This window comes from Mesitornis unicolor, unplaced genomic scaffold, assembly GCF_000695765.1.
Source record: "Mesitornis unicolor isolate BGI_N332 unplaced genomic scaffold, ASM69576v1 scaffold8503, whole genome shotgun sequence".
NCBI classification, from domain to species: domain Eukaryota; kingdom Metazoa; phylum Chordata; class Aves; order Mesitornithiformes; family Mesitornithidae; genus Mesitornis; species Mesitornis unicolor.
The window spans coordinates 24,783-40,078 of NW_010172533.1; the positions used below are offsets into that span (position 1 = coordinate 24,783).

A 15,296-nucleotide genomic window follows, 5' to 3' on the forward strand; every position below is an offset into this window, starting at 1 on the left:
TGTGGCTTAACTATTGAAAAATTAGCACTTTAAAAAGTAGTGTTAACATAGTTATTTCAAACTAGTTAATTTGGGGGTTTTAGCTCTGATGTTACTTGAAAAACAAAACCAAGAAAATACCCCAGCCCACTAAGCAGGATAGTTCTGCCTTCTCCATCCAGTACAGGAGGGACTTTGATGAAAACAGTGAAACTCATGTTGTCAGAATTCAGAAAGTAGTTCATGTGTATTAATCAGCATCTGCTTGAATATGTCAGAGCAGTCCAGTCCCTATCTGCCTGCATTCTAATGTTCCCCATGGAGTGAATGCAGGGTGTCAAACTCCCAAGGAAGGGTTCTTGACTCCTGATCCTGTAAGCAGTCTAGAAGAAGGCTGTTCAAATAACAGATAGTTACCCAAAGAAATTGGACCTTTTTGTTGAGAGATTTATCACCCAGTAAGACTTAGTCTTTACAAAGAGTGGCCAAATATTTCCTTTTTTAATGAACACAATTCTGCTTTCGTTGTGGTGTATACCAAAAGTTATGAAAACATTACTCTAACTGAATGCCATTTACATTATACTTGATGTCCCTGAACAGCAACAAGGACTATATTCACAGTATTTCATTTGTTATTACAACAAGTAATGGATTTCAAGAATTGATACAGGCAACTCTCATAGTTGTACAAATTAGGAACATTACTATCATGTCATACAGTATAGACATAAAAGGTACCTGAGAATATGCTTGAGCAAATCATAGTACCAACAAAAAATTGGTAGCCTCTCCAAAGCTCTGAAGAGCTTCTAATTCTCCCTACCATTGTAAATGCATAAGTTTGGTGGCGAAGAATCACAAATTAATTCTCTTTTGCTGGGAAATTAATGACAGAATACGGCTTACTTATTTGCATCTCTGCATAGATCTAGGTACATATTAGAATATATTACACATTCTATAACACAAGACTGGATAGTAGCCCATGATTTTTGTCAGAGGCTTCAGAAAATGACAAATCTTGTGAGTCAGCTTGAAATGTACCTCCAGGAACATCCACAGTGACTGATGTGCTTGGCATTTTTGGCATGTTGGCAACATGTCATAGCATACTAGGCTTCATCTTCATCCTTTGCAATCAACTTGTAAAATACTGGAGACCGAATGCGCTTGACAATGTGATGAAATTTCCAGCTAATTGATCTGCATTAACCATTAATCAGTAGAAACAACAACAAATTACAGCCAGATTAGCAGATACTTTAATCTCTGTGGAAACACAGAGTAATCTAAATACACAAGACAACTGACTTTTACTATGTACATGCAAACACTCAAAAGATCCTTCTAGCAGTCTGCATGTAATGCTTTAAATTTTTAAAATATTTGTTGAGGTCTTTTTTTATGTGATGAATTAATGTTTTACTAGTGTTTGCTTTACTTAGTATAATAAGTATTTTGTGTTTCAGTGTAGCCTTTTATAAAAAAATTTAGAAATTTGTATTCTCTGATTCTATGTTTTGTAATCAGATGAGAATTAACTGTCTCAATTTTGAGATCAGGTTATGTTACTGTAATGATACAGAGAGACAACCATCTTTCCTTTTAGCTTGTGATGTAACCTTCAGCAGTGATTCTCAAGCATTTCTAGTTGCAAACTGCTTTCAGAGAAGTAATTTCAGGCAGGTCCAGTACAAATCTACCTAAATAGCTGCAGTTTGTCAGGCTCAACACTCCTTTCTATCTACTACAGCCTAGGCTGGAATTTGCTGCTCTAGAAAAATACAGAGTAGTATTATTATTGGAAGGTATGATTGCAGTGAGGCATGAATTAAAATGCTCAATAAAAAGACTCTTAAGTTTCTACTTTATTTCTCTGTCAATATGTGTATTGTTAACAATGATTTGAGTTTAGTAATTTAAACTATTTGGATTCCAGGTTTGTGCAATTATCCACTGTTTCTGAAGTGCATTAACTGAGTATCCTAACTTTTTCTTGCAGGTGGTTTATAGGGGATTGGTCAGAATGCAGTAAGACCTGTGATGGAGGAACACGTTCACGAACTGTTCTCTGTATCAGAAAGATTGGACCTTCTGAGGAGGAGACACTGGACAATACCAACTGTTTAACACACCAACCTGTTGAAAAAGAGCCCTGTAACAATCAGTCCTGTCCCCCACAATGGGTCGCCTTGGACTGGTCAGAAGTAAGGAAATTTTGTTTTGTTATATCATTGTTAATAGTGGAGGCAGGAGCTCTGACCACTGAACATTAGTACATTTTCTAGTGTTGCTACATAAGTGAAAGTTTAGTAAGAATTCAAAACCTTACAGATGTAGTATTGAAACAGTTCTTTTTTCTTCTGTGTTGTCAGTTCTGGTTTTTTGTCAAACAATTATGACCTGACTTTATTAATCATAGTAGAAAAATAGTAAAATGCATGAAATAGTCAAATACTTTACTGAAGCCCAGCTAGGTTAAAACTGTTCCACTTCCTTTGTCTAGAAAAATGAAAGAAGACTATTAGAATAAATAGGAATGATCTACCATTGATATACCCATGATTCATTGTATCCTATTTTCTGATTTTTTGAAAAGAGTCTTATCAGACAAGCACATTTACTTTGCATTCATGTTACCATTAGTCATGACTTCCACTGTGTGAGTCAAAAATTCCAGAACCGTGTAGTAATGGAAGACACTTTTTCCTGTTTTTGTTTGACTGGGTATTTTGTCTTCTGTTTGTTTTGGACATACACATTTTTGTTAAAGTCTACTGATGCTTTTTATTTTTAGTGATTCAGTATTATTGTAGGCAACCTATTTTCTTACTTCACTTACATTTCAGTTAACAGGGTGTAGTTAATTTAGTGGAATTTTGACTATGGCTCCAAAGAAGTGGTTTTTTAAGGGATGTTGTTTTCTTCTTGAAGCAGTAGCTGAAAGAAGATTTTTCTCAGATGACAGTTCAGACAAAAAGAATGAATCTTCAAGGACTAGAAAAGGGATGCACCTAAACTCAAGTTTTGATCCTCAAACTCTTGCTTATTTGCTAACACATTCTAGAGATTATGAAAATGCACAGGCATGTTGGGTTTTGATGTTTTTGACAAGATCCTTTCAAGCTTGTCTCTTTTCCGTTTGTTTTTGACAGAATGCTTAGTCACAGAGCAAAAGTGATTTTTAAGCACTCAGCTAGGAAGGGGCGCTTGCTTGTAGTTTCTCCTTAGAAGTCATACATTTTGCAGGAAATATTTGTGGGAGAAAATACACATAACATTCCATGGAATTTGAACCAGAACTGAGCAGTAATGATCATGATGCTGAAGACCTCACATATTCATGGTCCTTTTTTTTGGTCTCTATTTCGCATTAATATTATGTTTCTGCAGTTTAGACAGAGAGATGGAGATCTTTCTTCTATTCCTTCCTTACCCTAGTTTTCTAGTAGGCAGGTACTTAGGGTACACAGGACTTGGGGTTAAGCCCTCTTCAGGGTGATTGAACCTGGCTACTCTGCATCAAATTCTGAACACTGAACTACTGCAGTACTTTAATAGGAAAGGATACAATAGGATAGGAAAGGTTGAATTTTAAGAAAAGTTATTATATACCCATTTTGCAGTTCTGGATTATAAACTCCAAATGGAGGACCCATCTCTTTGCAGCCCAGTTTAATGTGAGATTTAGAATAAATGTGTGCATTCTGCACTGACTAGTTTAGGTGAATCCCAATGAGAGATTTTCTTTAAGGTCTTGTTTGGAGGTTTTTATATACACACCTTAGTGTGTACCACACCATATGTGGTGTAGTACCTTACATACCTTACATACCGATACCTATCGATACATAGTGCTGTGGAACTGTTTTAAAATTCAAGTTAGGCAATGATGCTTCAGAATCAGGCATGCAACAGTAAAGTTTGGATCACTCAAGTCTTCTTTTTGAAAATTAACGTTAGAGGTTTTTCTTTTTTCCCCAATTATGTACTGACCTGTTTTGGATATGTGGAAGGCCTTTGGTGTGTGAACTCTTGAGTATCACTTCTGTTCCACATAGTATTATTCCCAGATAATGTTTTGTCTCTACAGATGCTTTCATATGAAAGGCAGTTCCATTCTTGACATGTTTAGCATAATCTGTATGTAAGGTTTATGCTATCAGAAACCGGTTCTGTTCCAAATACAGCAGATATGCTTATGGGATAAAGGTTAACATGCCAATAGGGAATTCTAAAACTATGCTTACAAAATCTCCTGGTCAGATGTTAAAGAAACTATTTGGGGAAGTTATTGAGTTTTAAGTTTGTTAGCACTTCACACTTACCCGTTCTGCAGTTGTGCTAATGTAAATGACAGTAGCAAAAAGAAAGAAGTGGGGAACCAGTATGAAGAAAAAGGAGGAAAAGTAGAGGTCATCAACCTGCCTCTTTTCAAATTACTGTTTTATTATCTGCTTGCTGTTAGAATGAGCAGAGGATTGATAAAAGGAGGAAAAGCAAAATATTAAAAATAGAGTTAAAAAATAGAATTAAGATTTAAATTGGAAAGGAGAGAAAAGCATGCATTATAGGAGAGGGTACCGTATTTCTATCTGAAGAGTCTGGCTGCTATGGAGACCAGTAAAGCATTTTTTCCCCATACATTTATTGAGGAAGTGTGCGTTCATTGTAGCTCAGCAATCTGTAAGTGGAGAGCAGTCTGTAAGGAGAAAGACTGTACTAAGGTCATGTTAAGAATAGAAAGTTCTACTTTTAATTTCTGAAATGCACACTCAACTTTGTTCCACGATAGTGTTACATGTGTCAGACCTTTCTAATTTGCAGCAAAGTGCTTTTCTTAAACCTAATCTAAAGACTCTTACATATAAAAGTAAATAGTAACACCACAGCCTAAATGTAAATAGCAAAGGAAATCTACTTCTATGACATTAAAACTTACAAAAACTTGAACTTAATAAAGCAGTCATAAGTCTGCTTGTTTGTGTTTCTAAATATTTTTAAATTATCATCTTGGGAAAATTGTAATTATAGTTTAATTATAAGACTATAAATATATTATCCTCTTTTCCATAATAACATTTCTGAAATTTTTATTGACTTTTTATTGAGATTATTAATATCAATATTTTTTCAGTGCACACCAAAGTGTGGCCCAGGGTTCAAACACCGAATTGTTCTGTGCAAAAGCAGCGATCTTTTAAAAACTTTTCCAGCTGTACAATGCCAAGAGGAAAGCAAGCCGCCAGTCCGCATCCGCTGTAGTTTAGGCCGATGTCCTCCTCCTCGCTGGGTTACTGGAGACTGGGGACAGGTAAGATAGTTAATATATTTATTGCTGTTAGGCTCCTGCACATCAGCACGTTCTAAGGATAAGATGTTGCTGGAAATGGAGGTATTGGTTCCCATGACTGAAGAAAAAAGCTTCTCCCTTGTTTGCCTCAGACTGACAGCAATCTAGTTTCTACTGGAAAAGTTTATGTATTTTTTAAATAAAAATAAATAGTCCTTATTACAGTTTTTTTGAAATGGGATTTTGGGATAAAGTAATGTTGCATGGTTTAGTATTTTTAAAACACATTTAGCTTCCTTGAGAAACATGATGGAAATACGAAGCCAATTCCTATTTTAGTAAGAGATATCTGCCAAAAAAACTTTCAGATTTGTATAGTTTCACGTAAAATATTGGGCTGGCCAAAAGTAATTGTGGGGGTTTTTTAATAAATGGACATACATGTCTTGAAATATAACTAAATTAATTTTTAACTGCAAATTCATTATGTAACTTGACAGCTGACAGTTCAAACTTGTCTTAGAAAAAGAAAGTGCATGATTTTGCTAACATTTATTTGGTATTGATTTCAAAATGGAAAATCAAAAGGAACATTTTTGTCATACTTTGCTGTATTACTTCCAGAAAGGAAAAAATGCAGTGCAAGCTCATCAAAAGTTATGTGATGTATATGGTGAAGATGCCTTAAAACTATGGCAGCGTCAGAATTGGTTTGCTAAATTTCTGTCTGGAGATTGTGATGTTAAAGATGCACCACACTCAGGAAGGCCAATCAAAGTTGGTAACAACAAAATAAAGGCATTGATTGAATCCAGTCAGCGTTTAACAACACAAGAGATTGCTGATAATGTTAACATATCAAAATTGAGCATTGAAAACCATTTAAAACAATTTGGCTGTGTTAGGAAGCTCAGTATTTCTGTACCACATGAGCTTGAAGAAGTTAATCTCACTAAGCTTGCTGACATCTGTGATTCCCTCTTGAAACGTGAAGAAAATTATCCATTTTTGAAATGTATGATAACAGAGGGTGAAAAATGGGTCGTCTACAACAACAATGAACAAAAAATACCATAGAGCAAGCGTGATGAACAAGCTCAAAGCACTTCGAAAGCAGATATTCACCAAAAGAAGGTGATGCTGTCAGTGTGGTGGTGATTTCACAGGTATTGTGTATTTTGCATTGCTTTCAATGAACCAGACTAATAATTTGGACATGTACTGTCGTCAACTGGGTAAATTGAATGATGCCATCAAACAGAAGCACCCAGAATTGGTGAATCACAAAGGTATTGTGTTTCTCCATGATAACTCTCCATAAAAAGTTTGGTCACTTGTCAAAAATAGTTGCAGCTTGGATGGGATGTGTTACCACATCCACCAGACTCACCAGACCCAGCACCGTCAGACTGCCATTTGTTTTGTTCTTTACAAAATGCCTTGAATGGTAAAACCTTCACAGCTAGTGAGGATATCAAATTGTTCTTGGAACTGTTTTTTGCTGAAAAAGTTAGGAGCATTTGTTAGTGTGGAATCATGAAGTTGCCTGAAAGATGGCAAAAGGTAATTTAACAAAATTGACACTATATTGTTTAATACAGTTTTTGTTTTCCATTAAAAATTCACCTTTCATTTGCTCAGGAAAAAAAATAATGCAATTACTTTTTGGCCAACCCAGTATACACTGAATTACAAGACAGGGAACTAAATTGTTACAGGACAGGCTGAATGGTGCTGCCATTATGCAGTGTTTCTAAATATGATATACTGAATTTCCTTCTTTCTTTATGTTTTTGCATCTCAATTATGACCAGTGTCCTGTTTTAGAAATAAAAAATGGATATTTAATGGATAACTTCTAAGTTTCCTGAGTAATTTGCCACTAATGAAAATATAACACATTACCTTAACTAACTAGGGGACTATAATTTGTGGCTAAGTCTAATTGGCTTTTGTTTTTATTTTCTTCAGGTGTGCATTTATCTTAAATTGAAATTTTACCAAAAGCCAATGTCTATTATAGAAATTTTAGGGTTTTTTTTCTTAAAAAAGTCCTGTAACAAATTTGAATTCTTGTTTGCCTTATTTCTTCTTTATTCTAAAGTGATTATTTCTCTCTTGAAAGCATGCACTTAAACTCAGACATGATATATGAAATAGTGTAAATTATGTTCTTATACCTGAAATCTCTTTAGTTGCCTGTCTTTAAAATTTGTGGATGTGTACTGTTCCTAATTGCTTTCCTGTTATCTTGTTTTATATTTAAAAATTGAATCCAAGTTGTTTTACTTTTTTTATCTTTCTTTTTTTTTAGTGTTCTGCACAGTGTGGTCTTGGGCAACAGATGAGAACGGTACAATGCCTCTCATACACTGGACAAGCATCCAGTGAATGTCCAGAAACGCTTAGACCTCCATCAATGCAGCAGTGTGAAAGTAAATGTGACAGTACTCCTATTTCAAACACGGAAGGTAAGTTTGCCATCTTAATATAACTTATTCTGGAAAGAGTAACGTGACATGGTCAGTATTACTGCATTAATGTATTAGTAAAAGTCTAAGTGACATCATCTCTCGGACTGTAAATGAATTTTTTACTATTATTTTCTAATTAGTTGTAGTTCAATGGTGAAGTCAATAAAAACCTTAATACAGGTTCTTTGTTTAAAAAAACACCCTCAAAATATGTGGCATAAGTTACAGAGAAAATGCTATTTGTTTGTGTCATTAATTTTCCAGTTTCTTTATTGATTCAATGGAATGAAAATGTTCATAATAGCAGGGGTAGCATGGTATCCTTCTCATCCACTAACCTACCTGCTCTAACAGTGGTTAACATAACAGCGTAATGGCAAAAATAGTTAATTACGTGTCCCTTGAAAGACTAGGACCACAGATTTAATGCTACACAGTGCTACAAGCCTGTTCTTATACTCTGACATATTTGTCAGCTTCTTCTAATTAACTTCTAATTTCTTGGATTTATGGTGCCTGTTTGAAATAATTACAGTATTTTCTACATGATACAGTATAATTTAATCATAGTATTACATAGCTTCATCATAACATACTTTTGCTAGAGGATAGATTAGATAATAATGTCAAAATAAGCTTATTAATGTGTATAAAAGGCTGTAGATTTGAACTCATAAATTGTCCAATGAAAAATTAGGAATTGTCCAATGAACTATTAGGAAATTGTGCTTTCAAAGTAGAATTGGAGTGCTAGGCAGTAAAAAAAGTTTCCTCATTGATTGTCAAAATTTAGGATAGCTGCTCACCAGATGAGTACTTTTCATTTTGTGTGGAAGGGGAAAAGAAATAAAAAATTACCAAATGCACAATGTCCAAAAATCAAGAAAGATTGCACAGCTGTAGCAATTATCTTAAAACAGATATTCCCTAAATTTTGAGTACCTGACCTGAAAGTCACTAATACTGCTCTTTTTATCATAGAATCACAGAATGGTTTGGGTTGAAAGGAACCTTAAAGCTCATCCAATCCAACCCCCCTGCTATGGTCAGGGATACCTCCCAACAGACCAAGTTGCCCAAAGCCCTGTCCAACCTGGCCTTTTAGCATAACTAATCTATCAGCAGTATAAAATTGAGTATCTTTTACATGGATTCTCCAACTACATTGGAGGTAATTATCCTATTTATATGGAACAAATACTCTGCTTTACATTTTTTTAAAAGGCAAATTTATGCTACAGTCTACCCTCATTTGGTGTTCATTCAATACCTACTGTATCCATTCAGGTTCCTGTCAAATGGAGATGTGTGTGATGAAAGGACAGCATACTGAAATCTTCCCAGAAATACACTGATAATTCGGTTTTAGTGTTAGAGGCTTATCATCTCATGTTCTCATTTGAAAAACCTCTTCAGTATAGAATTTTCCTTGATTATTTTAATTCCCATTTTTATGTTAAGTACTCTCAAGTACTCTTTATGCAGTAATTATCAATCTAGGAAACTTTCTGCTCTTTAAACCTGAAAGGTTAAATGATATTTTATTTCCAAACACAGGTGTTGACTTTTTCCAAAGCAAGGAAGGTAATAAATTACTTCTAAGTACGCATGATTTAATCTCAGTATCCTCTTAATTTCAAGATGACAAGGTCATGTTATTTATAGTCATTATGTTATTTGTTCTTTAATACTATAATAATAATAATAATAATGTCCTATAGATGAATGCAATCAGGCATTTTCTCTGTGTGATCTGTATACATTGCGTGGCCATGAAATTCTTTACAGTGGAACTATGCAGAATAACTATGAAAAGTAAAACTGTTGGTAATAGTATTTTTCAGAGACCTACACCACTATCCCAAAATTAGACCAGAAAATTTGTCTTCAAGGTATTTTTTCAGTACTTCTGCAAGTATTTCTTAAATATGTATTCAAATTTATGTGCATTTCAGAGCTCCTGTTAAATACTGAATATAAGAAGCACAAACTCTGGATTTGCAGAATCCTGTACATGTATTGCACAATTTCTGCCTTAAAAATAATCTTTGACACAGGAGAAGCTGACCTCTCTGTGTTAGTAAAGTGTTAGTTTTTAAACAGAGAGGTGTATGTTTTTCAGCATTTTGAAGATAACAGAAAGCCAAGAACTGACATCCTAAAAAACACAACAATTTTTGGAAAGATAATACTTTCTAAGAAAGAAATATTTGAGTTCTGGTATTTCCTTGTGAATGTGTTTGTGCTTTGGATTACAGTGTGGGGCAAAAGCAACTTCAGCAACAGGTCATTCATTGGTTTGCAGCAGGGTCAGACTACCTGAGGGGATTCCCTTCCCATTTCAAATCCCAGCAAATCTCCCGATTCTCCTCATTTGCCAATTTAATTTTGTAAGCCAAGATAAGAGCATACATGTTTTTGAGGAAGCTTGAGCCACTCTGCAGTATAATGATGTTGGTAAAGTTTGGAAGCACTTTCTTGGGGAAAGTAGAGGTTGTTTACATAAAATAATAGTCAAAATTTTGAAGATACAGAAATAGTAAAGGAAAGTTGTTATATGTCTTATCACATTTTACGTAAGTGATTTCAAATGTTGCAGATGGGGTTTTGACAGGCTGCCACTGATGAGGCTAACATGACACTTTTTGCTGAAAGTGAACTACAGACAGCATGTACCACGTGATTTGAAATATGTTCAGAATTACTATTTTATTCTTTAAGTTTGTATATATCTGTGGAATCTAGACTGCTAAAGGCCACCTGAGACTTTACCTGAAAAGCTATTTTGTCTATTTTTATGTAATTTCAGAAATTTTCCTTGTATTTTGTGTGGTATGTCTTTGGAGTCTCTTTAGCCGAAGGCACAGTGACATTCTGTGATTCTATTACTGTAACATACTTAATATCATAATATTGTCTGATCTAGCCACAAAGTTCAGGAAAGGAGAGTTTAATACTTGCAGTTTACTGAAAGTTGCTAACAGTAGTTACTTAGGAAAGAAAGGCTCTGCTAAACCTCTTCCATTCAACCACCGTCCTATGAAGAATGAGCTACTTCATAAGCTACCATATCTATTTCAAAACTGATTTTAAAAACAGAAGCTGTGGGCAACTTCCAGAATATTATAATTCACCATCTGTCTCTCCTATATTCCCAGTCTCAACAAACACAAGGACCTGAAATATTTCTGGAAGATATTTGACCTCTTTTGGGAAGAGTTTTTGAAACTCAGTGAAACACAATGACCATGTGCAATTGCTGATAGAGAAATATGTCTGTTTCAACCAGCTGCCCCCAGTGTCTTTTCTCCTAGCATCCAGATCTGTTTCCAAATTGAGAATTAAACAATTAGAAAACTAATACATAAAACATTGGGTAGGTGGAGTAAAAAAAATTACAATGAAAGCTATCTGTGTTAATGAAATTAATCTCAGTCATTTCATGACCTCTACTTGTATAGCTAAAAGCACACATATTACCATTATCAGAAATACCATTCAGCAGAGTCTGAAGTTCAGCCTCACCAAGGCTTTCCTAGGTTCAAATACTAAAAATTCTCATCTGCGCTTAACTTGCTACTACGTTATACTTGCAGCAAGTACGCACTGTCCATAACTACCTGTTGCAGAGCAAAAGTCATGAACTAAGAAACTGAATGTGGAAGGAAGACAAATACGAATAGCTGAATGATTGTATATGCTGACAGTGTTTGTTTCACTATTACTTTTTTCTTTCTTGCCTGTTTGGTGTGTCTGTTGTCTCGTATTTGGCTTACAGAGTTCACAGAGTCAAGGACTGTTGTTCTCAGCCCTTGGAGCAGCAGCATCCTGGCCACCAGTCTTCACTTCTAGATACTAAATCAATATAAAATATGATAATGCTCAAAGTACTACTAGTTCATCTCCTTTTAATTCACCTTTTCTTTATAGCTGTTGTAATTTGAGAAAGATTATAGGAGGAAGCCCATATCTAATGCAGCCTTAAACGAGTTTTTGAGACAAATTATTTTCTGAGAAATTAATGTAATTTTATTCTTCCTATCACTTAATTTTTGTAATTAAAACTTGTGGGGTTTTCTTTTTCTCCATATATATCTCTTTCATCTTCATACACATGAAGCAAGAGTCCTTGCTAAAGTCCTATTTCAGTATCAGTCTGGCAGGAATTGTGCAAATGCTTTTCACTAAAAGTCACCTATCAGGCATCTATTGCAGTATTCACTTCATTGCAAAGGAGATCTGCAGGAGCAACATCTGACCTGTAGAACTTGATTGTACTCCTGAGGTCTCAGATACAGTGCTATTTCCAGCTTTATCAGAATAAGAACTCAGCATGGACCAACCTATTTCATTCCCTGTTCCTACCTTGTTTCTACAGAAAGGAAACTGAGCTAGAGGAAAACCACAGCATACTCCAGCAGTGCTCCTGTAATGTACCCCCACAAGTCACTTCAGATAGTACCTGTGAGGGACAGAAAAGAAGGAATCCTTCCTCTGCATGGTTGAGCTCTTGTTCTCCTTTCCTGAGGGAGTTACCTGCTGCAATGGCAAGGGATGTTGAGGCAGTAAGCCCAGCATACAGGGAAAACAGAACTATGAAAAATCACCAAATCACAGAATGGTTTAGGTTGGAGGGGACCTTAAAGATCATCCAGTCCAACTCCCTGCCATGGGCAGGGACACCTCCCACCAGATCAGGTTTCTCAAAGCCCTGTCCAACCTGGCCTTGAACAATTCTAGGGAGGCATGTCTATTACTGGCATAAAAATGGATTTTCCTCCTGCATAAAAGAAATTGTGAATGTGTGGAACCAAGCCTAAAGTATGACCCACCATTCAGTCCAGTCACTGAACTCAAACTGTCGGTGCCTTTATTCATAAGACTTCACAATTTCTCCATCCCTATTAGCTGCAATGCACTTTCTATTTCAAGGATTCTTACAAATGCAGAGGCATGGTACCAAATAGTGCGAATCATGTTAGATTTTTGGATAATCTGTTATGGATGGATGAAGTAACTCTTGAGAAAGATGCTATAAAAGTACTGTAAGAAAAATGACTCACATTTCCTAGCTGTCTAAAGTGATAATTTACCCCAATAAATTATTATTCTTCTGAGACAAAGTCATCACACTTCTAAATGAAGCCCTGCAAACTTTTTGATGGCTTTTTAAAATGTATTGTGTGCACTAGGCTGAACTGGAAAGAAAAGAGAACAAGGTGGATGGATAGAAGAACAGCATGTTAAATGTCAAATATTCTTTGTGCTTTTAATTTTTGTGCTTTGTGATTTTTTTTCTCTTCATTGATTTTAATTATTAGAGTGCAAAGATGTGAACAAAGTGGCATATTGCCCACTGGTGCTGAAGTTCAAGTTCTGCAGTCGAGCATACTTCAGACAGATGTGCTGCAAGACGTGCCAAGGACACTGACCCAAAGAAAGCACAAGAATGTGCCTTGTTGTTATCATTGTGGAAGAGTGTCCATTGAAGACAGCCACACAGCGGAATGAGATTGACGTCCTTGCAAATGCATTACCCTGTGGAAAACGTAACCACTGGTCAGCCCCAGCTGACAGGATTTCAATATTATTTTAACTTCTGTGAAGTGGGATTTATTAATCCAAAGTGCTGGACACAGTATAAGGAGGGCATGCCAAATTGGAAAGATCCACGCAACACATATAGAATAGCTTACTGTGGAACATTTGTGTTCTTTTGACTAAATCCAATAGTCTGTTTACCTCCTTGGACCATTAAAATAATTTTTATTATGGACTTAGCAATGACACTGAATCCATTTGTATTTAAAACTGTTTAAAATGTAGCTGTTATGACTTGGTCTACTATGGAAGTAAAGAAGAATCAAAAAATGTTAAGTCATAGCTTAAAAATGTTGACTATTTTATCTCACAACACAGCACCACAATTTAAATTATAAAATGAGGTTGGAAATGTTATTTAAGGAGCAGAAATTTTTTTTTAAAGAGTGTTTTTCCTTCATTCCACCTAGTTCCCATTGGAGTAGTCCATATTTCCTGAACACTGCTGTGAGCCGTATGTAAAGCTATACTAAATAGAACAACCATGAAGGACTTGGTTTAAAGATGTGCAACAGTTGTTGCAGTGGTGCATGAAATACAAGTGTGCTATGAAATGAAATGAAATCATTGTTGCAGGTTTATAGTCATCTTACTATTGTACAAGTGAAGCTGAGATTTCCACTGAAAGGGAACATAATTGCAATATCATGGAGGAGGCAGACTCCAACAGTGGTGAAGACTGTATTGCTAGCTTCTTCACTACTACCATACAGGTTGCTTAGAACTTACACTTTGACTCCAGCTCACTTTTGTTTACAACATCAGCCACAAAGTAGATACATCTTTGTGGGCATCTAGATCTGGCTTACATGTTACTTTTGATTCTCCGAAACTAAGGAATTCCAGTGCAAAAGATAAGCCTACTGTGTAATAGCAACAATTCTTCACAAAGCTGAAAGTTAAAATGAATTCCAGATGTTTCCTTCTTTTGTACTGTAGCAGAAGGACATTTCTTTATGAGAAAGAATATGTAAATGTGCAGTTCAGGAGACCACATTCAAGTGGGCAACAATTGCAACCAAAGAGTCAACAATTTGTGGAGGTATCTAGGTTATGTTTAAATGAGAAGTCAAAAGTGTGCTTGAGCCAGGAAGCCTGTTTGACTATCGGAATTAAGGCACACTGGAAAAAGGGTGGCTAGAATGAAGTCTGACCACCATCACCTAAATGGCCAGGTACATATTTAAAGCTGGACCATATTTAAAGCTAGGAGCAGCTTTCAGCATGAGACTGGAACAAATTCATGCCTCTGGATTAGTAGCTACGTGGCTTAACTATTCTGCTGCCTTACTCCACTTATTTCATATTACCATATTTTTAATATTAACCAAATACTTGGCATTTTTAAAATGTGAAACCAAACTACTTAGGCAAGTCACATTCAAGAATCTACCATAAAAAGTTAAAATGTGCTCCTCTTCACTTTTCAATAACAGACTCAACAAGGAGAAAAGGAAAGTAGGTACTTGTTTATATTAATATATCGTACTTGAACACTTGCATTTTGCAGCAGGTACTTGATGAATGTGCTTTTGTGTCCAACTATGCCTCCTTTGTTGTAGTGCAATTAAAATTACATGAACAGTAATGTGTCGAGAATTCTGACTTAAATAGCACTTTTTTTAAAAAAGTACTCTTTTCAGTGAAAAATAATTTCAAAATGTCATGAAATTGAAGTGTACCAGTGTATTTTACCAATAACAAGCCAAATGTGTTGCTTGCTATTACTATTAATATGGAAGAGTTATTGTTAACAGGACTCATACTATGAAGTCCTCCCAACATATTGACAATCTCTCTGTGTGGTTTCATGTGACCCACATATTAATGATCATCAAATTCCTGTCGTCTGCTACCTCTTGCAGTATTTCCACTTCTGTATGCCTATGACCAGTGGAATTAATTTTCAGCTGGCTTGTGTGTATTCACATGTGCTTTTCTGCTGC

The 15,296-nt window shown here is 35.5% G+C and overlaps 1 protein-coding gene across 1 annotated transcript in view; it reads left to right on the plus strand.

Annotated features, from left to right (window-relative positions):
• The window catches only part of LOC104537511 (A disintegrin and metalloproteinase with thrombospondin motifs 6), a gene marked incomplete at its 5' end in the record, with an annotated part of 35,214 nt that extends 21,488 nt beyond the window's left edge, over window positions 1-13,726 (plus strand). Inside the window, 4 exons of the mRNA XM_010180414.1 lie at window positions 1,985-2,189; window positions 5,120-5,296; window positions 7,590-7,746; window positions 13,071-13,726. Of these exons, the coding sequence (XP_010178716.1) occupies window positions 1,985-2,189; window positions 5,120-5,296; window positions 7,590-7,746; window positions 13,071-13,180 (649 nt within the window). The remainder of the gene's footprint in view (window positions 1-1,984; window positions 2,190-5,119; window positions 5,297-7,589; window positions 7,747-13,070) is intronic.
• Between the last annotated feature and the right edge of the window lie 1,570 nt (window positions 13,727-15,296).